Genomic DNA, 23014 nt, shown 5'->3' on the forward strand with positions numbered 1-23014 from the left:
TGGTACTTCTCTTTACTCATTACCAAAAAATGACTCGGGCACCTAGGTGCTTGATTACTTAAAAGAAGTCAAAACCATTTAGTGAGATGCCTAGGCAATCTCTGCAACACATGGAAAAGAGCAAAACACTTCATAACAAAACCTACCCAGTACGCTAAGCAAAATGTCCAACAGCTCAGCTGCCCCAGACATACAGACAAATAGGACAGCTCATTAATCCCACCCAACAGATGACTTGCTTCAATTTCAGTCCAAGATGAATCTAGTTTATCAAACTCTCTTTTGAAACCCTGGAGCCTTTTGTCTTTTTGCTGTCTCCCAAGACAACGAGCACTCTTATTCGCTTTTTGTCTTTCAAGGTGTACCTGATGGTGCTGTTACCAACTACCCAGGCAGGATCATGGCTTGATGAATAGAGTGTAAGTGTAGAATGTAAGAAACTACATCTCAGTTCCCCTCCTTGCCTAGGAGAAATTCAAATTCAGATGCTTCCCTAGAAGTGCAGTCAGAGAATAACCTTCTATCATTTTTACTGGTGTTGTGCCTCAGTACAAGAAATAAAGATTTCTTTGACCACAAGGAGAAGAGAAGAGTAAATGTAATTTTTGCAGCGGTCTTCCTTCCAGGGCAACCTTGAGTGTGGTATTTTGGTGAGTGTGGTCTGCAGAACTTCAGATGGGATGGGTGGGATGTGTCCCTGTACAAAACAGCCTGTTGATCACTGATGAATGTGCTCTCCTGGCTGATGGGAATCTTCAAAGAGCAGTTAAACATTGTTCTCCTGATCAAGTGGTCTGACCATATAACCATTACCGTTATAAAATACATTGGTAAGTAGCAAGTGCACCTTCTACGGTAGCTGCACCTGTTGGTGTGTGTGAGGCATTTTTAGGAACCATAAGCTGTGGAGTGCCTGGCTTTTGGATCCAGTTAGGGATAAGCTTTGTGCTGAGCTTCTCAAAAGTGATACAACAGAGGTAATTCTACACATGCATGGAAACTGCACTTTCAGGTCCACGGGGGAGAATTAACGTACACTGAATTAGACTGTGTCTGTGGAAGGCAGTAATTGAGTAGTGAGGATTTTCAGGCTTGTGACTCTTACATAGTTAAACTCTGCCAATAATTTCTCTTTCTAAGATGCATACTTTTTCTGTTCTAGCCCTTGATTTCTCTGATACAACTTTCCAATCCAATGTTACTAGAGGCAATAGTTCTTTGAATTATTATAGTTGCACAAAATATATTCTTACACACTGTTGCATTTTCTGGGAAATGAAGTGCCCACTTTTATGTGATGAAGAATCTGTAATTCACTGCCCTTTGCAAGTAAATTTCTATTGTTTTGGTATTAGTTGAGCCCTGTTGTCATGTCTTTATTGCTGAATTTACTATTTCCAGTCTTATTAACCTGTTGTCACGTGAATGGTTATAAATTTGTTAACCTGGACAGTATCTTCTAGGTTTGCCTGAAAACAGAAGAAATTTAATTTACTTTTGTCTTTTTCTTATATTTGCCTTGATTTTGGCAACTAAGGTCTTCATAAGGAAGGATTTCTGCTCTATCTGTGGGAGGGAAGCTATGTTGAGTGGCTCTTGGTTCTGACACAGTTAGATAGGACTCTATTTTATATTAAGTTATCCCAAGTTTTACATGCTGCTAGGTGTCCTGTTACTTTATACTTATTTGATCAATGCATAATGTGCTCAGGACTTAGAGGTCTCTGTAAATTTCTTGTCTTCAAAATCAGATCTGCTGTTAATAAGAATTTTTGCTATTCTAGATCATTCTGATTGTGATTTAATTACCTGATCACTTTCTGCTGATTACTTTTGCATTAAGAATTCCTTCTGTGTGCAGGATAAAAACATTTCTCAATTTTCTTAATTAAAGTATGTTACTTTATTGTTTAACATAGATGTAAAAATTATCATTCACAATTTTTGATTTGTAATGATGAATGCAATTAATTGTGATGCTGATAATCAGAGTTTGTATTCCAGGCAGAATATTCAGTATCTCTTTATAACTTTGTTGATACTTTTATTACACATGTGGCTTCTATTTATTATGGTGACATCTTTTTTCTTTTTGGTGGGCTGTCTGTCATAAGACAATGAAGTATGTCTTTTTACAAATACAGATGTGTTTGGAAGGTAGTACTCAGTACTTGTGCATTGTCTAGTGACTGATTCACTTATGTGGGTGTTTGTTCCTTGTGGATATTGATGAAATCTTTCAGACGGACTCCTTTGAAGATATAGGCTGTGTATAATCTGTCGATATTAACTTGGCATTAGTCCTCTTCTTTTCGGTTTGGTCAACAAGCATAGTTAATCTTTTTTTCACCATTGTACTGGGTTTACGTGGCAAGGTTTTGGTAGCAGAGGTCACAACATGACCTCCATGACAAAAGGCCAGGGGCTGCACTGTGCCAGACAAAGCCAGTTCTGCCAGCTCCAACAGACCCATCATGGGGCGTGGTTGAGCCCATCGGTGAAGCTGGTGGCACCCCTGTGAAAACACTTCAGAAAGGTCAGAAAACAACTGAAAAGGGAGAGAAGGGAACAAAAAGATTGAAAACCAGCAGAGGGTACACCAAGGTCAGAGGAAGGGGTGGACATGCTCTGTGGTGGAGCAGACACCCCTTGCCTCTGAAAGGACTGTGGTCTGTGGAGGACCCACGAGGAAGCAGGTGCTTCTCTGAAGGGACTGCACCCATGGATGAACCTGTGCTGGAGAAGATAAACCCCAGAAAGGACTGCAGCCTCTGGGGAACACACACTGAAGAAAAGAAAGAGAAGGAAGGAGCAACAGCCAGAAGCCTCTACCTCCTGACCACAATCCCCCTGTGCTGCCCTTTACCTCACTGAAGGGACTGAGTGTAACTTGCAGTAATAACAAGGGGAGCATGGAGGTGTTTGTAGTTGAACCTGGGAAAAGGGGAGAAAAAATGTTTTTCCTAAGTGTGTAAATGTTTGTTTCTTTTTCTTTTTATTCCCTGCTACATGAAATATAAATTAAATATTTATTTCACTTGGCAATATATTCAGCTAATTTGTCCAAGTCAAGTCTGTTTTGCCTATGATGGTAATTCACAAGTGATCCCTGTGTCGTTATCTTGACCCAACAAGTTTTCTCACTGTTCTTATTTTCTCCCAGTCCATCAGGGGAGTGGCTGGGTGGGACTATATCTGTTAACCCGGATCAAACCACCACAGTCATCCAGAAAAACCTTTGAAGTAGAACACCTAGTAAAGAAGTATTTTAAATAGCATTTTTCATAAAATAAATTATTTAAACTAAAATTAATTGTTTTGAGGAACAAAAGAGTATGCAAACATTACACAAGTATTATAGAAGTAAGTATAAACTGTATAGATATGTTGGAACCATGTTCCACCTCAGTTATGACACTTTCTCTGTCTTCCTTCCAAAATAGCAATATTTGCAAATTACGTTTATAATTTTTTTTTTATAAAAAAGCCAACATCCATGCTGACTCCACTATTTGAATATTGTTTACAACATTTGTAAGTTGAATAACTCCCAAGGAAATCTTTAAATTCAGGAAGCATTTCTTAGAGTTCTTTTAAGCTGTTTCCTGTGTCTGTGCATGCAGAAACCTCCTGGACACAATTTCGTTTGAATCTACAGTATCTAAAAAATACTTTTAAGACTATGGTTGAACAAAAAACCAGACCACCAACAACAAGTAAAAAATAGTATTTTATTTTTGATACATTTTTTTACTAGATGAATTAGATGAATATAGAAAAAAAATATATTTTTTTATTCTTTATGGAACATGAAAGCCTGTAAACCTTGCTTTGGCATTTTTTTTGTTCATATCAGGTTTTGGTGTTTATTTGAAGAAAAGAATTTCTAAGATCGAAAGAAGAAATTAATGGATTTTTTTTTAGGCCTGATGTAAAAGGTGGTGGGCTGGGAAATTTCAGAAACAAAGATTTCTTTTTTTGAGTTTACTAGATGCTTACAAGACTGATTTATCATTTTCTGAGTCTAAAAACTTATTCAATTTTAAGTTGCTCAGGTTTTAGCATGCTGTACATTGTAATTTAATAGACCCAGTTGCTCTCTAGCCATCAACAGAGATCTCCAGGCAAAAAAAACCAACAACAACCATCCAACAAAGAACCAGCAGCCAACAAGGAAGAAAATACTTGATATTTTTAAGAGGAAAAAAGCCCCCAAACTACTTAACCTTCCTGACTGCACTCCTATCAGGATGTTATTACATAAGCTACTGAAGCAAAAGCTAATGTAAATTTTTCCCAAGCAGCTTTTTTCACACCCTTCCAATTTTTATCATCTATCATTCTTCTTAAGTAGATTGAATGTTAATGCTTCAGTCCTCCTGGATGATGTCAATCATCCTTTAAACAAAAATAATATCTTAGTTTCCTATAATGTGTTACTGTACTGTTTGTTCAGTGCTTAGATTGGCTCTAGCATGGAAGCGCTGAGACTGCCTGTTTTCACTAGGATGGTTTTGTACCTGGTCGACTCTGTTGTGTTTCTCAGCCTTCCTCACGTGTCTCTGCGTGACATCATCTCTGGCAGTGCAGCCATGCCTTGTTGGCAAAAAGAGACAATTTGGTAGGCTGGTGAAGATTTGGAGGAGTTACCTCCAGTTTGCTCCCTTAACAATGCTTGGCACATGACAAGCAGCATCTGTGGTTCCAGCCGTCTTTGGACATTCTATTGTATAACATTTAAAGATCACTAGAGCGTTCACTATTATGTAACCATCCATCTAAAGGCCTGTCAATGTCTCACTCATAGTGACCTTGTAGACGTCCCAGTAACTCATTCAGTCACTCTGCCTTCTGTGCTCCGTGTCCCCATGTAAAGCTCTGAAATCTCAACACATTTTACTCAGTCATGCTTTAGGTTTATGTATCTCTTATGTAAAGTGTCCCAGCTGAAACAAACCCAAGGCATGTTAAAGTGTAATGGTGCCTTTGATGCTTTTGCAAGCTTAAACCATGATTTAGGCTTAATTACAAATGAGACAGAGGAATAAAATCTTTTTTTAACAAGCTTATATGGGTAAGAGTGAATGCACAGATGCATGAAGTGAAAAAAAGACTGTCAACATTAAATGAATGTTGCTAATAAGATTTGGGACACAATATTCCTGAAGCTACAGAACTTGCCAATGCAACAAGGTGTTTAACAAGGCAGTGGTGGTAGAGATTGAAGAAAGTCATTCTTGCATCTCTTTGCCTTTTTTCCCTTCTGACAAACAAAATGGGGTTTTTTTTTGCTTGATAATAAGGTTTGACTTTTGGCTAATGGCAAAGGCTTTGCATCTCCATCAAAGTCAGTCCAGCAGAATACATTTTTGCGAGAACCCGTTGTCTTTGTGCTGCCGCTCTTAGCGACTAGCAAAAGAAGTGTTATACATACAGTTTTACTAAGTTTAAGCTACAAAAATACATTGAAATTTACAACCCATTTAGGTAGTTGGAAGATAACTTCTGTCTCCTTTTTCAGATTGGAAAATGGACATGTCTTCCCCCCTCCCAGCCTTAAAAGAGCATTTAGTCTGTAGTCTCCCTAAAATTGTCAAAAGAGCTTTAGCAACGGGCTGGGGAGGCCCATACCCACTGAAGGCAGTACATACAGCCGCACTTCCAGAGACATCCTTCGAAATGTTTTCAGTTTGTCATTTAGTCATATCAATGCAAAATGAGGGATTAGAAGACAAAGATGAGTGAAAATTACAACAGTTCAGACAGTGTGCCATTTTTTGGTATTTGTCTCATCTCCTCCCTGTCTTCTTGCCTCTCTCTCTTTCCCCCTCTGCACCTTACTCGACCAAGAGTCCTTCAAATTGCCCCTTCTAGAGTCTGTTTCACCTCATTCTTTCTCTCTTCCTTCTTTTCTCATTCCTTCTGTCACAACAGTGTTTTAACTTCCCCCCCCCCCTTTTCTCTATGCATTGTCACAGCCCAGTCAATCATTCAGATTGTACCCTTTGGATTTTCCTTCAGCTTAAATCTGGTATTTTCCTTTATGGTTCCTTAGGGTCCATTTGTTTGTCTTTTTGTCTCTGTGGCATAGAACCCATTGTAGACAAGGGTACATGGCTTTCTGTCTTACTGGAAATAATAAAAGATGTGGGCTTTTGGAGAAAATCTGATCTAGCCTGCAATGAGTTAGTGTGGCTTGGCCAAATGCCACAGAGAGATAATTGTCTTCTTTGTAGCACTAAATGATTGTCTGCTTGGTCTCACTGATTATCACATAGCTGGAGGAAGGCTGCTGTCAAGATAACATCTTAGTTTCTCCTTTCTTTTCCTTTTTCCCAGATCTGCAAGTATTTCATCTTCTCTGCCTTGCTAAGCTAGAGGTAATGATCAAGCCAGGACACACTCTCTCTTTTTTTCTCTATATATTTCCACTTATTACCCCAGACATCATTCTTGGAGACTTTTTCTAGCTTCTGTCTAACATTGTTTCTTTGATAACTCTGGTTCTTTTTCCCTTTGAGCTGTTTCCCTTTCCCTTGCAGCCTCTCTTATACAGTGGAATAGGGCAAAAGGACTATTATAAAAGATCATCAAATGGTCAGTTGTGACTGCTTTTTAAGTTTTGGCTAAGGATGCCTCAGCAACCCTCAAAATAAATAGTAAGAGTAAATTATTCAGACAAAAAGAAATTTACTTTGCCCATAACTGGTTTTGACATATGAAGACAAAAATCTCAGGACTACCCACATGCCATGTCTTTCTTTTGCCCATTCATAAAGTGGCAGTGTGGGTTAATTACATTTGTCTTTCTGTCTGTCGTAGTTTAATTTGATCTCTTTACTGATGCTGTTCATAGAAGCACCAGGTTTTCAGAATTTGTCTTCCCTTTTTGTTCATGTTCTAGTGTTATTATTAGTATTATTAGCAGTAGCTAGTAATACACTAGTAATATTGTGGCCCACTGCTATCAAGTATTCTTCAGAAAATGTTACATTTTTCTTTGACAAGGCTGGCTATCTGATACCAAAGATAATAAATCCATGCTTTATGAAGTAATGACTCTTTATGATGCATAAGGAAACAAGCTTACATTGAATTTATGAATTGGTTCTCCTATCCATTACGATACTTGATAGTGAATCACAATTTCCTCTACTTTCTACCCATAATATACAGCATATTCTTCTACCTCTGACTCTAATTTCTTTTAGCTGTTTTAGATTATTTTTCTGGAGAAGGATAAGCCAGAAAGGCAATAAGGGACAGATAAATTCTATGTGTATAGGAGGTATTCTCATTATCTTCTGAGAATACCTCAAAAGAAGAAAAAAAACCAACCTGGAAACTGTGAAATGTGACAAAGCCAGCATCTCCAGAAATGATAATTTGTCGCCACTCTTTTTCAGCTAGAAGTCAGCTGCAATATCCCTACAAATAGGTATAAACTCCTTAAATTAGCATCCCACAGTCAGATGTATACCTTATAATTCGGAGTGTAAACTTGCTTTCTCTAAAAAGGTAATATTTTTCACCTTTATGAAGAACATGTGCTATTGCCTTAGTAGATGTATTCTTTAGTTAAACAGTATGTTTCTTTTTTAAAGCAGCAATTCTGTTGTAAGCCAATAAACTTTTTCTTCTCTGTAGTAGTTTTCATGCCCTTTTCCCTCCTGCCTTTGGAACACATGGAAAATGGCTTATGCTTTGGCAAGTAACTTAGTATATAAATGTTTATTCATCTTTACTTATATAAGAAATAATCCTGCTTTTTTTTTTTTTTTTTTTTTTTAATCTTAGGATAAGCAGATTTCCTCTGTGTCTGTCTCTAGATTTCGGCTAGGCTGGCTTAATACATTGATTTATACAGTGGGATGAGCTAGGAAACATATTTTAAATCTGTAATCTTATATCATGCTGAATGTAGCAAACATCATGAAAAGAGCACCAAATGTGCAGTATCTATCAATTTTCCATACACATGCACTGTAAATAGTCTTACCAGGGACTCAAAAATGGTACAATGCAGATATGAGTCTTTTCACAGAATCACAGAATCACAGAATATCCCAAGTTGGAAGGGACTCATAAGGATCATTGAGTCCAACTCCCTGTTCCTCACACGACAGCCTGAAACTAACCATATGACTAAGAGCATTGTCCAGATGCTCTCTGAACTGTGACAGGGCTGGTACCATGACCCTTTCCCTGAGGAACCTGTTTCAGTGACTGACCACCCTCTCAGTGAAGAACCTTTTCCTAATGTCCAATCTGAACTTCCCCTGGTGCAGCTTCATCCCATTTCATTGGGTCCTAACACTGGTCACTGGAGACAATAGGCAAAAATTTCTGGAAAGTTATCTTTCAGTGTGCAGCATAGTCATTAACACGACATTCCAGTATTGTAATTATGTAGAGTGCATTATATTTCTGGCTTTTTCCACACTGATATTGTAAATGACACTCAACCGTTTTCATTATTATTATTTTGTGTTCTTTGGAAGTGTATTTATTACAATATTCAGAAGTTATTGTATGCTGCAATGTGATTCCTACAGTCTGTGAACTGTAGACATCCAGTGGTGAGCCAATACTGTGCCAATGAGTCCCTTAGCCCTTTTAGAAATCTGCAGACCACTGCTAAATTGAAACTAATCTTAACAAACACAACATCAAAATTATTCTTTCAGCTCCAGAATGGGGATTTATATGTTTCAGATTCTATTCTATGTGATATCTGCAACTGGAATCCTTTTAAAATGCTTTTTACATGGACAGTCCGAGTCTCATCCAGTCCTTGGGTTCTGCAGTATGTGTATTTTGAACAGCAAAGAACTGGTCTTTAAAGCAATGGGCTGAGCATACCTAGCACTTTCATGGCATTGTTAAAGAGTTTTATGTCTGCTAACATTGTGATTTAGTCTTTTACAGCTAGGTTCTGATCATTGCTAGGCTTGTCTGGATCTATAGATCAGTCTCTTTCAATGGTGTGTTTACTGACACTTTCTAAAGAAATGAATGCCGAATTGTTAAAGCACAGATAAAAAACAATCTAAATGAGAGAATGGGAAGGAAGAGTAGGGAACTATGCAGTCAGGTGTGTCAGTTATTGACTTGCAGTGACTTGCAAGTTAACTACACTGAGAAAACATCTTGATTCAGGGACTGCTGGAGGGTACAAATGAGTCTTGCTGTTTGATGTGTTTATGTGTTTCTTTTTAAAAAGAGAAATTTAAAGTTTTAAAATACCCCATAAAAAGTATTTAGCAACTGTTTTACTGGTTACTCACCTGCTGTTTTAATATATATTATAATGATGTAAACTTTTAATTTGGTGTTTTGAAACTTTCAGTTAGGAAAACCATGCCTGTTCCTTGAGATTCTGGGGAGTCGTCAAAGGGGATACTGACAGAAAAAAAGGCATAACACGATCACAAGTGTGTGATTCATTCAGAGTTGCTACTGAACTTATTATGGACTGGAGAAAACTATTCCTTAGTCAATTTAAAAATAAAATAACTGATATAAAAAGAAAACCATCAAAGGAACTTGCAACACTTGTATTAGATGCAATTGTGATAAGGCTTTCTTCCTCTAGGTCAGGTTCATTACATCAGAAATGAGCTGAAGCCCATTACCCCTCTAAAAATGACATCCAAAATCTACCTTTGAGAGTTACACTGCTTTTCTGAGTTTCTTGTGAGCTAAGACATGGACTTCAGGAATATTTTAATGATGAGTTCTACAAAAATGCTGAATGACTATAATAACATTCAAGCTACCATGGTTAAAGTTGAGTAAATATTTCTTGCTTAATCCTTATATTTTGCCTAGGGTTGTTTCTATTCATCCCTAAATCAGTCTTGCTTAAGCCTGAAAAAGCCTTAGAGGGAGATATGGTTTCTCAAAATATGCAGATCTAGGAGATGAAAAAAAAATATCTAAGAAGTGTATTTGCACTTTATTCTAACTTAAGGGTGAGCCATAAAGCAAAACTACAACATTTTTGGTCATTTCAGTATGAATTCACCTTTCTATTCCTTTTAGGTTTACATAAAGTGCTAACATGTAAGAGAGGCATATAGGAAAAAAGATCACCAGACCTAGACTATATTAAAAAAAAAAGGGCAAAAAAAATATATCTGGAAAAGCATTTGATGAGTGAAAGCATCTAGCTCTTCACTGTGTTGCTGGTCTTTTGGGGCTCATTTCCAAATGTATTAAATTTTAGCCCATTAATTTACAAGCCCATCCTCTTTTTTTCAGTCTTTCATGACTATATTTGGCTATGCCAATGTATCTTCTTACATTTAAAATAATGTAAACTTTTTAATAACTTTTTTAAGTCTTGAAAGAAATGATGCTTTCTGACTGTTTCTAAAAGCAAAATCAAGTAGCAGTAATACTGAATCTTGGCTTCCTGGGTGTGACTGGGAGACCACGGAGGGTAAGGTCTCAACATTATGGAAAACTGACTTGACTGAGGAACAGCAGTTAAGTCAGAAAGACTTTCAGAAAGCAATTAAGGCACTTTTCATGTATCATAAAGAAAAGCACAGGGTATAAACAAAAGCATTTCATGGTACTTTGTCAATATGTGTGCCTGGAGGTAACTATTATTTTGGAAGACCATTACCCATCTGTTGGCAATTTCATAAACAAATATAAGTAATGGCAGAATAATTTGTGGGCTTGTGAATCACTGCTGGAAGTGACACAGGAGGAAGAAAATGTTGGGCTAACGGAGAGTGGGCATGACAAGATGCTGTCATCTTGGATGAAATGAGTCATGTGGGAGGCAAAAAAAAAAAAGGTTTCAAGATGGAATAATCCTTGGAGGAGTGTACCATCTGCTGCTGAAAAGGATGCATCAGCATGTGCATGTACATTTCTATGTGTCCATCACTATGGCTGCCCAGTCCAAAGCAAACAGAAAGTGAGAGGGGCAGCAGGGACACAGAGGACTGAAAAGTGAATGCCTTTGAGGGACAGGGACATGGGTAAGGAAGGGGTGAGATTCAACCAGCAGTAGGACTGGAAAGATGGAGGAGTTAATGGATGAAAACCACCTCTGCAATGGAGTGTGGTGGTCAGCCTCAGCAAGCAGCTCACGTCATGAACCAAATTCTTGTTATAGCTGATAAGGATTTTTCAGTGTTCATTATTTTCTTTAGAAAAGCCCCAACTTATGTGTCTACCTTTGGGGTCAAGTTTACTGGTTTTCACTGGTGCAATGTAAAAAAGTAACTAGAGCAGGCTGCAGACTCCCTCAGATTAGGGGATGGTTGGCGTTGGCCTTGCCCTTTGCTACCCTGGCTTCGTTCAGCCTGTGTTTCCTGACCATGTATGGCTTCTCTATGGCCCCTCAGCAGCGTGGGGTGGAAAACCTTCTTTTGAACGTTTGGCTCCAAAGCAGGATGATCTCCACTGGAAAGTGCTAAGAGAGTGGGAAGCACTGGTTGAAAATTGTTAAAAGGGCAAACAAGGAAAAATGCAACAATAAACTAACAGCTCTGGTATTTGCAAATTTTGTCTGTAAAGAATTTACTTCTTTTTCTAGTGTTCTCTATAAGTAGGAAGCAAAAATAATAATCCTCATTGTCTGGAGAACCAAATGCATGCAGAACATATTTTGATGCAGAAACAAAACAGTATTATGACTGGTAGATGAATAAAGCCTGTTTGTCAGCAGCTTATTGCAAGCGTAGAGGGTTGGTAGCTTGAATAAGCGTCCTTTGAAAAGCGTAGCATAGCTTTCCTGAGGTATTTTTTTCAAAAGAATATTAAAAACATATTTCTACACTTAGAGACACTGAGGTAAAGAGGAAAAGTAGTGGCAGAAGAAAGGCTCTGTAGTCCCATGGGCAAAGGCAAAACAGAAAACTGAATGAGTGAAACTGAAGCCAAACAAAGAGAAATCTAAAAATTAAGGAATTAAAAATCCCCAAAACAAACAAAAAAAAACCCCAAACCCCAGAAGTGATTAACTTCCATAAAACCTTATGGAAACAAGTTGTGGATTCACCTTCTCTTGATGTTTTTGACAGGTTTGGATTGCACTGTGTTTGAATTGGAGTCGGTGTGAGATAAACAGAAGTAAGCAAGTTCAGCCCAGGAGAGAAGGATGGAAATGCTGATGCAAGTGCTGGATGAGAACCAGCTGAGACCACCACGCATTGCACTGCAGCATGCAGGGCACTGGCAGATGTAGCAGGGAGCAAAAGAGCTTACTCCTCTCTAACAAAGTGTGGCTGGTGAAAACCAATAACTAGTCTGGTAGAAACTCATCTTAGATAATCTAATAAATTGAAGTTCTTAATTTTTCCAGCACTTTGGGAGCAAAACTGATTTTACATAATTATCTTCTTTCCCCTTACTTTGTCCTTCCTGGGCTTTTGTTTCTCTGAAGTTTTGAGGAGCATCTTTTTGTTTTTTTCATGTGTCACTTTTAAAATTAGTCCTCTGTTTCTCCTATCCTGAGTTGACTATCTTTATAATTGAAGCTCTTGTCTTTGGGTACTACAGGCAACAAACCTACATGTATACCTACACCCCTGCTGTTTTCCAGTGCCCTGATAGGGAAAAGGTGTCTTACAGTGGACTTCTTGATAGTGTTAAACAGCAGTAGAGGCGCTTCTTTCCAGTGAGCTAATGGCTGCAGTTTCTGTTGACTTCAGTTCAGCTGAAGGTGCACAACACATTTGAAAATACCTACAATACATTTGAAAATACCTGAGAAGTCCTCTGGCCTGTGTTCCTTTATATGTGCAGTCTTTAATGGCTAAATAGTAATCCCCATTGTTTAGATGATGAAATGAAGCATGCTGTAATATCAAGCCACTGAATTTTCCTGTGGGTCTTGAAATTTCTCCATTACCTGCACCACTGATGTGGATTTGTTTTTGACTTGTCCTTAGCATAGGAACAAACTTTAAATAAACTCAACTGAAGCATTTAAAAAGTGCAGTCGTACTAACAGCTTCCATCCCTCACTAATTAATTCTGATTTTTGCTGCAATCCATCTATAACGTGCACCATCCTTGAATAAATGAACAAATGCATATGGAATGTGTCTGCTCAAAACTGATACAAGTAGAAAAAAGAAACTCTATATCCCAAGGACATTTTTTTTTTTTTTAAGGTGGTAACTGCTGTGCTAATAGTTTGGAAGATGGAGCTGTTCAGTTGGCTTGTTTAGTCTTATCAGGAAAGAATTGTAAGAGAGATGTGAATCATACTTTTATGAGCATATGAAAGCAGTTGTTAAATTTGTTCCAAGATTAAATCATCATGCATTAAGGATACCCTATAGCACAACAGGATCTTACTTCAGTGTTTTTATTCTTTTAAATTCCTCTCAGAATGCTTTGTTGTTTCACCACCTTGTGCGTATGCCTGCACATTTATTATATTTATTTTTTATTTGAATCAAATTATTATGAATCACCCGTTCCAAGAAGGGCTAGTAAACCTGATTTCAGTGTGTGCTGAGGGAATTTTAGGGAAAAAAATCACACTGGAGGATCTGCAGTTTCAGCAAGGAATCCAGAGATGTGAGAGAGAGCTGATGAGGTACATAATTATTTTCATCTTGCTTATCAAAAGGCTTTTGCTCATGAGGCATGTAAGCCACCTAAGCATACTAATGAATGCTAGCTTTATGGGCTTGATCCATAAAATGGAGTGGACAGATGTGTGGTAATTATGAAAATTAAACAAGTATTATAAAATTGAACCATTTAAAGTTGTTTAAAATCCATGCATGGCCTTTTGTATTTTGATTATGATAAACAAATTTAAAAGAGATTGAAGACACTTATAGGCTGCTACAAGTAAAATATCGTGACATGAGTGCATATTACCTTGATTACACATTTGGAAGTTACCTGATGAGAACGGTTTACACTTCCAACAATGGAAATCAAAGTACAACTAACTGATGGACTCCATTTAGAGGTATCTGGGAAATAGTCTGTCCGGGTTTCAGCTGGGATGGACTTAATTATCTTCTTAGAAGCTAGTGCAGTGCTGTGCTTTGGCTTTGATGTGAGACTTTTCAGTTCCTCAGGCCTTGTTAGCGAAAAGGCTGGAGGGGCACAAGGGACTGGGAGGGGACACAGCCAGGTCAGCTGACCCAAAATAGCCAAAGGGATATTCCATGCCATGGGACAATGTGCCTGGTATATCTGCCTGGGGGGCTGGCTGGGGTGGGGATCATTGCTCGGGGACTGGCTGGGCATCGGTTGGCAGGCGGTGAGCAGTTGCACTGTGCACCATGTGTTTCTTTCTTCCTTTTCCTCTGGAATTTATTCTTTCCCTCCCCCTTTTCATTATAACTGTTATTGTCATAGTTTTTATTATTGTTCTTTAATTTTTATTCTATTTCTTTAATTTTTATTCTGTTTCTATTATTAAATTGTTCTTATCTCAACCCTCGAGTTTTCCATTCCTTTCCAACTCTCCTCCCCATCCCTCTGGGTGAGGGGGGAGTGAGCGAGCAGCTGCTTGGTACTTAATTACCAGCCGGGGTTAAACCATGACATAGTCACAGATCTATAGTGTGCAGTAGATAATTGCTTTTCCTTGCAAGTCAGAAATGAAAATATGAAAGGAAAATCTTTAAAAAAAGCTTAGAAGTAACACAGCTGCATGTACACTTTTTCAGAATTGATTCACCTTCTTAGTAGTGTAAGAGGGCTACAGTGCTCTTGATACCTGAAGCAGCATGTTTTGAGATAGCTCGAGTATCTCCATAGGGAATTGGAATGTAAATTGAGACTGTAGGAAAAGATACCACTCCCCATAAAAATCAAGATTCAGAGACACAGTACTAAAGAGTGATCAATCTTACTAATTTTCATCATATTGATGGCTCCTCTTTTATTTGGAGTGTAAGTCTTGGAGTGTAAGTTAAGAACACGTGAAAAAGAATGGACCCGCTAGGGAAACAGTAAGAGAGTGTTTCTTTCTGAGCAGGGAATAACAGTTTACAGAGGTTTCAGAATGGGGACAGGCAGGATAAAGAGGCAGTGTGTGTGGAGTTAGGAGCATGCAGCTCTGTCAGGGACTGAGGGACTGATGAGGAGGACAGAACATACGGTTAGGCATGAGAGGTGGTTGACAGGAAGAGAAACATTGTGGGAATTGACAGTTACTCTTCTAAGCTTGCTGAAAACTGCAGAGATATTGAGCCACCTGGGTGAAACTGTTAGTCATGGACTGTCCCTCCAGTGACCCATAACTTTGTATCTTTACAGACAGCATTCTCAGTATTCAAAATAAATCCATATAGATTAAAAAAAATATAAACAAGGAAATAAAAAAAAACCCAAACAGTAAGTTCCTGTTCCAGAGTACCATGTGTTCATTTATGTTTATACCACCTGTACCACATTTTCTAGAGCCACTGCTGTCATTCCTGTGGGAAGTTTTTCCTTTCTTCCACCTCCTGTGCCTTTTCTCAAGGAAAATAATGTGCTAGTTTCTAGTCATTATGGTTTATTATGTTTAATTTACTAAAAAAATATAAATATCAGATTACTTTAAATAATTTCCTTTTCAGTTAGGCTCAGTATTTCAGTTCTGGGACAAACCTAGAATTTTAGAAGTGAGATGTTGCTCTGGTGTCTTGAGTCTGGACAGTCTCCCCAATATCCAGTATCAGAAGACTTTCTGTCAGGCTGTGGTCTTTGTTTTGGAATGAGCAGATCTATGGCTCTGGGGACAACAGACAGATTTGGTTTTTTTTTTTTTTTTGAGAAATCTGAGCCTTGTGGGTAAATCAAAATGTCCATGTATTCTTTTATAATGGAAAGAGGAAGCAGAACCCTGCTTTAGCTAACCACAAAGGAGAAATAACTTGTTGCGTACCAGAAACTTAATATTTCAATCTCTGTATTTCTTTTCAGACCTCAGTGTTTTTTCTCATCATTTAAGAAACACAACAAGGTTTTGCAGTTCAGGCAACTCCCTCCCTGGCCCATTGTTATAGGTTAGCATCCAACTGGACCAAGTTACATACTCAGACACAATTCAATGTTGTTATTGCCTCCCTCTAACTGGTTGCTATTGCCAGTCATCACACCTTCATGCCCTAAGACTTGGTTCTCTTAGCTGATACTTCTGACATTTTTTTTCACACATGTTCTATCAGTCCATGTGTTTGGAAATGGAGCTCTGTGTACTGTCCCATGTGCCTTCCAGGTACTGTGCAGCATCTTGCTATTTGTGTGGAAACATTAAGAAAAGGGGTACAGCAGCTCTTGGGAACTGCTGAAATTCATACCATCACCTTAGCAAACACCATCTAGTAAATTGATAGACAGCCTAAGATGACCAGATTTGGTTAAGGAGTTGTAGAGGAGTCAGAAAACAACTTATGCATTGGAGATGATTCCTTTCTACTGAACACTTAAAAAATCATGAACAATTTCTCTTCCCCCCCCCCCCCCCGCCCCGGATAAATTAGTTAGTTATTGACTGTACTAGAGAAACACTTATAGGCTGAAATCTCGAGGTGCATATATTATAGCTGCCCTCTTTGCTGAAAGCTCTCTAGAACCTGAAAGTACTACACCATGCATTTGCTAAGTTGAACTGAAGTTCAGTAGTTGTCTCCATTTACCTGAGATGGCCATATGTGCCATGAATTTACTGTTGGCTCGTATGAACTTACAACAGAGGTGACATTCCTGGCCTGAGATGCTGAACAGTGGATGAGTACGACTATATAGGGAAGAAAATGAAAACTAGGAGAAACTGCTGGATGGAACAGGACAAAAGAATAAGGTAATATTAGCACCCTCGACATCTTGGTAGCTTAACCCATCTCAATTGCTTTTGTACTTATTTTGGTAGGAAATTCTAGGAAACATTTGAATAAAGACAAGGTGATATGTGGAGTATTACAAGGAGCACCTCCCTCACGCCTCACCTCTTATTTTTGCAAATGTAGAAGTAATGTGTAAGTTTCGGTTGAATTTTAAATTTCCTTGGAAAGAATGAAGCGAAATATGTCTATTTTCGGTAAAAACCAAAATAAAATTATTTTGTTTCTACATTAATCCTTATTTACTTCACATGTGGTAGCCCAGCATGCTGGTTGTACTTTAAGTATCATCTTTTCAAATCAGGTAAGCCACTAACCTTAACTCTGTTTCCCATAATATAGTGCAAACTTTTGTCTCATTGAATCAAAGCAATGCATTGTGGGAATTCTTTAATCCTGATGCATAATGAGAAGTACAGTTTGGGGAAGTTTGGCCAATGGAAGTAATGAAGGACACAAAAAACTTGAATGAGAGCTCTCTTCAAAGAAGAGAACTGCACAGGCAGTTGCTATTCAGTGTTAAATTGACTAAGAATAAACCACAGTAATATCTTCACATAGAGCTTGGAAAAATCTTTCCTCTTTCACAGATTTAGTTATTTTTAATACTCTGTCTTTTATTCAGTACTGGGATTGCTCTAAAGGGGACATGGGCTTCCTTTTTCACAGGCAAATATCTGACTAATATACCACTGGCATAACTAGCCTTATGATGGTTGCTTACAGTTCTCTAATATAGTTTCTGAAAAATGAAGATGAAGAAGGCTATGCATATCTCATTGTAGTCAAGGCTATCATTCTAAACTACTGTTAGAGCAGCTCAGAACTGGAGTCAGGAAAAAGAAGGAATACAGTGAAGATCCATATTCTGCTTAGATAGCTGTATTTAAGAGAAAATAAAAACAACAACAACAACAACAATCCTATTAAATGTTTTTTAAAGAATTTTCCTCATACATTTTGTTGCTCTCTAAGTTGCTATAACTCTTTCCCTTCCTCTTCCTTTTCAGTGTCTTTTTTCCAAACACTGCTGTTATAACACATTTTACCTTTACTCTTTTTTTTTTTTTTTAATTTGCACTATCTCTTCATGTCTCTCCTATTTTCCTTTATCTTCCCCCCCCCCAAGTGCTTAACAGTCTGGATTGTCATCAAACTAAGTAGATTTAATTAACCCAGGTGAGGTACTGACAACCTCTAAAGGCAGATGCTGATAAAACATGGTTTAAAGCTGAACTCCTTGTTAAGGTTCGCTCAAATAAAGTAATTTGAAACCTGAGTTTTTGTGCAATTAGTAGAGCAGATCGCTGGAAGAACAATATCTGTATTTTCCACAGAGAAGTCCATTTATAGGTATCCGATAGTGTTAATGGCAATAGGTATGTTAGCTAGGAAGGAAGGGAAGGGAGGTGGGTGTGGGTGGGAGGGATTCGAGGTTCTCACGTATGTGAAAGTATCTTCCAGAACATTTATTATAACATAGATGTGTTTAGTCTGAAAAGCATCAAGGACGGGAATTTTCATCCTATCTAGTGAGGCTGTTCCTATGACTGCCCTTCAGCCAGTCCATGATGGTGGCTGAAAACTTTTGTGCAGCAGGCAAAAGCAGCCTCCTGAATGCTCTCTGATCAGGGAGAAGGAATCGCCCATGGCATAAATCTACATCTCCCTGACTTGTCCCTTCAGACCTGGTGCTCACTGCCCTCTTGCAACAGTACTGTACAACTCGTACTGCCCCCCAGGACTGCAGCACCAGGTGCAGTGAGAGCAGCCCTGAGGCTGCCTGCAGCTCGGGCCAGCCTGCCTGCGGGACCCAAGCCGCATGCACAGTTGCCTCACTTCACATCTTCTCCGCCTCTGCAACAGCAGGTGAATTCTTCTTTTTCAACTAGCAAATAAGCAATAGCCAAATAAGTAAAATTTTTCATGTTGAACAGTTTTCCTTCTAGGTCAAATAATCTATTCTCTATAGCGATGTATGTGTGTATATATATAAGTTTATATATATTTCAAATTATTTTACTACTGCACCTGCAGGTTTTTTAGATGTCTGCTGGATGCATCTGCAATTTTTTGTTCACTTCAGATATACCCTCTTAAAGGAAAAGCTTTAGCGTCTTTTGTGCATTTGCTCTTACTGTCTTTTTTCTTTCCTTTGCTTTCCCCTTGTGCATAAAGAACATAATTATAAATAAACATATTCTACATTTTGTGTATGAAAATACTGTTCATAGTTTTTGTTTTATCTCATCTGTTCTGCCTACACAATAAGTCCATGTCAGCCCATGTCAGCCCATGTATGGAGTTCATGGAAATCCAAATGTGATGTGATAACTCTATACTTATTTCGAAACACAATTTAATACTGAAAACACAAACCCCATAATTTTCAGGAACAGGAAACCTTCCATAAATGTTTGTCCCCTCTGAACTGGTGGATCTTAATCAGCTAATCAATCGGATCATTTTCTTTCTCATGCTGATTACACAGTGTTTTGGCTCTTGAGCTGAGATGATGACAGCCATACATTTAGATAATGCGGTAGCTTCCCAAAATACCTGATGCCTATGGAAGTTTCCTCCCCCAGCGTTATTCCTTCTGATACTCTCATATTAATTTTCAGTAGAACTGAATAGAAATGTGGCTCAGGTTCATGGTTCATGTTGTAAATGATTCTGCTTGTCAGGAAAGTGACCTAAAGAGGGAATTAGTAAGTGACAAGAGCTTGCCTTTACAATAAGCAATCTCCAGGCAATTATCACTTTATCACAATGATGAGGAAAATGTGTAGTTGGAAGAAAGGTCATTTGTTTTAATGTTATCTACCCTGATGTCACTGAGTTTTAAAGTAATTATATTCAACCTTCTATTAGAAAAGAAAAATAGCAACTATAAGTACAGGGAGTTTTTTCCAACTTGCTTGGTTTCTGTAAGCTGGGATGCCAAACCACTGATTACATCCTTGCAACAGCCCTGACAATGGAATGTATTTTTTCCCCAGTTTAATATAAGAAAACCAGCGGGAGGTCTTACTTTCAAAGGCATTTGATAAAGGAGCTCACTCATGGAGCTGAGAGGAAATCAATGGAGCTTTTTCATTTCATGGGGCTCTACGATGCTTAAGTCCCATGGTATAATTCATGGTATAATTATGTGATTTTTCTGACAGTGTTCTGTCTTCTGGTTCGCTCTGCCTTTTGTCTCATGCTCACATTTTATTTTATTTTTTTGGCAAGTTTGCTTGTAATTTTAGGCTGTGAAATCTAGGATATGGCAAAGTGCTGTGTTGGCACACTATAATGAGATTTTATTATTTTTTTTTTGTAAGTAGAACCTGTCAGTGCCAGCTGAATAGCACTGTTCTCACTAAACAAGCTCAAGAAAGAAATCTTCTGTGGCCTTAATACATACTCTCCCATGCCTCCCTTCAAACTTGAAGATGTGTATTAAAAAGGAAATAATCCCTATTGGCCATTTGAAATTCCTGGCCTAAGACAGAAATGGGCTATCATATTTATCTTTCTCTCCTCTCCCTGGGAGCAATGCTAATAATTTTACTTGGAAGTTGCAAAGCATAGATGAGACAGTATGAGCTTAAAGATTCCCATTTGCCTGCTGATGGATGTTGCCGTTTTTATGGGGCACGCTGTCTGCTGCAGTTGGTGGCTCCACAGAGCTGGTGCCGGCTCAGGTCCAGGAGTTGCCCTGTTTGCTGATGTGGCAGTTCAGAGGCTGATTCAAGTCCTGACTGTGCTGTACAGGTGCTTAACATGCCAGTTCTCTTATGCCTTCTCAGCACACGCTTATGAAAAGAGGGCCCCAGACCACACACCTGTGTTCCCTGCTCAGGGAACTATACCAGCTAATTGCAAAAGGGCGAGGTTGGGACTTAATGCAGGTGACACACAGCTGGGCACAGCTTTGAGTCATAAGCCACAAAATAGGAAAATCCAGTATATGTTTGCTTCTTTAGTTATTGGAATCTTATTTTCATACCCAAAGGCTGAACAGCTTACTGTCAGAGGCTGGTCCAGCAGTCAAGATCAAGTCCTGCCTGGGTGTTCATCACATCTTCTTGGATGTCCTGCCTCCAGATAGGGAAGTTTGTACTTTTGGCCAGTCACGTAAAAGCTGCCCTCCTCACAGAGGATTTTGAGGAGAGGAGACCTCCTACTGCTTTTTGCCTGTCAGCAGTTCCTGTACTCATGCAGTAGCTTTCCTTGTGGTCTTTAATGCTCTGATACACAGCCTGCATTTAGGCAAAGCCATGTGTGTTATGTTACTTTTTTAACCCTTATGTCTGCTGCTTTCTAGCAGCTCTAGCACAGGCACCTCACATGTATTTCTGAACTTCATTTCCTAGCTGCCCATATTACGAATTGTTAGCCTTGGATGGACTAGAAAGAGAACACAGAAACCTTTTGCAGGATTCGATTCGTTTCCTTATAGACCAGAAGAAACTGAAGTGATGAAAAAAACCATGGTAAAGTAACATTTTCTTTCTTGGATATGCAGTTTAATTTCATAGCATTGAATTAATTTTGCTTTTAAAGCTGTTGGACACAGAGGAAAGCCTCCAAGCTTGTTTGGAAGTGTCTGTGCTGACAGAAAAGGAACAGCTGAGCAGAGATAATGGTACAATCTCTAAGATGCGTACGTCCTAGGTGACTGCTAAGCTTTCATTTCTGTCAAGTTTCATTTTGATTTAAAGAAGAAAAAGAAAAGAGAAAAAAGCTGGAATGTACATACAGAGAAGGATTTACAATTAGAAGATCACCACAGCTAGAAGATCTGGGAAAACAGCTGAAAAATACCCTGCTTTTGACTTTGACTTACCACAGAAATGTTTTTGTTTGTTTCAAAGCAATGTAATAAAGTAGAAAAAGGTCAAGGAAGAGCATCTAGTGAAAGGTATTGAAAAATGTTGCTCACCATTGTTCTGTTTATACTGTGCAGATGCTTTATGTTGCTGTAATTTTTCTCCCCTTGGATGCTATCTTTTCCCTTTCCTGATAGTCTGAAGGAAAGGGAAAAAAAAAAAAAAAAGAAATCCTGGGGTCAGCCTATTGATCTAGAGCTGCCAAGTCCTCATGATGTGTCACTCTAACCGCTAATTGAAAGGCTTCTGTCGTGTAATCAAAAATATGCTTTTGGGAGCTGAAACACCCTGCTTTGCTTCTAAACTTTTTGATCTGAAATAACTAAGTGAGCTGTTCTAGGAAGCTGACTATGGAGATGTATGTTCCTAATTTCCTCCTTTTACTGGCCCCAACTGTGCTTTGCCTTTTTAGTTCCTTATAACAAACTCATTAAAAGCAAAGTAATTGGCTTTGGATGCTTCTATTCCTCATTAGATCTTGAAACATGCTTTCTGCTCAAAATTCCACTTTCTTTCTTCAGTGGAGAAAGACATTGTTATTTAACTCTTTATAGAAAAAAAATATTTTTAAAGCTCTGCACACCATTCATGTTTGTGACTGTTTTCTCTAGCCTATGTGAGAAATATTGTGGTTGACGGGCTACATTAAGTAAAAAAGAAACTTCTTTTCCAAACCAGGCTATCTCTTTCTTCTGCCTGCAAGTACCTTAGCACTGTCATAACTTCATTCAAGTGAATTAATCCAATACTTTTCTCACAGAAATTAGGTGTTTAATGCTCTTAAAATAATTTCTGATAGTTAAATTATTATAATTATTATAATTTTGACTCATTTACATGGTAAAAAACATGATATTGTTTTATTTTTTTAACAAAACGATGGTCCAGCTTTAGCAGCGGAGCAGCTGCTCCATTAGTCTGTTATTTCTGGAAGTCTGAAGTCAGGCAAAACAAGAATCTGATACTGGGACATTTTAATTTTTGTCAGTGTTGAGCCTTATCACAGATACTGCTCATTCTTTCCCATGACAGACAATTAGTTTTATATCAGTGCACTCTTGTTATCATTAAACTGCTATTATTTATATTATTGCAGTGTTTAGCCATGATAGTCTGAGAGTCAATCTACTGAGTGGGGTAATATGCAAGTGCATAATAAGGAGATTCGGGTCTTTGTAACATAATTTGATTTCTAGATGTAACCTTTCCCTGTAGAATCTGGTGGGATTAGCAACTTCATAATGGAAAACCTGAGTTTAATATTTTAAAACTCCTTTAGATCCTGATCCTGTGTCCACCCCTTTCCAG

General features: G+C 38.3%; 1 protein-coding gene across 1 annotated transcript in view; it reads left to right on the plus strand.

Annotated features, from left to right (window-relative positions):
- LOC308058547 (uncharacterized protein) overlaps positions 1 to 23014 on the plus strand; it is a 118575-nt gene that overhangs the window by 60930 nt on the left and 34631 nt on the right. The window contains exon 4 of the mRNA XM_080374476.1: positions 21191 to 21310. Within this exon, the coding sequence (XP_080230602.1) occupies positions 21191 to 21310 (120 nt within the window). The remainder of the gene's footprint in view (positions 1 to 21190; positions 21311 to 23014) is intronic.

The sequence above is a fragment of the Falco punctatus genome (assembly GCF_963210335.1).
Source record: "Falco punctatus genome assembly, chromosome: 2".
Classification (NCBI taxonomy): domain Eukaryota; kingdom Metazoa; phylum Chordata; class Aves; order Falconiformes; family Falconidae; genus Falco; species Falco punctatus.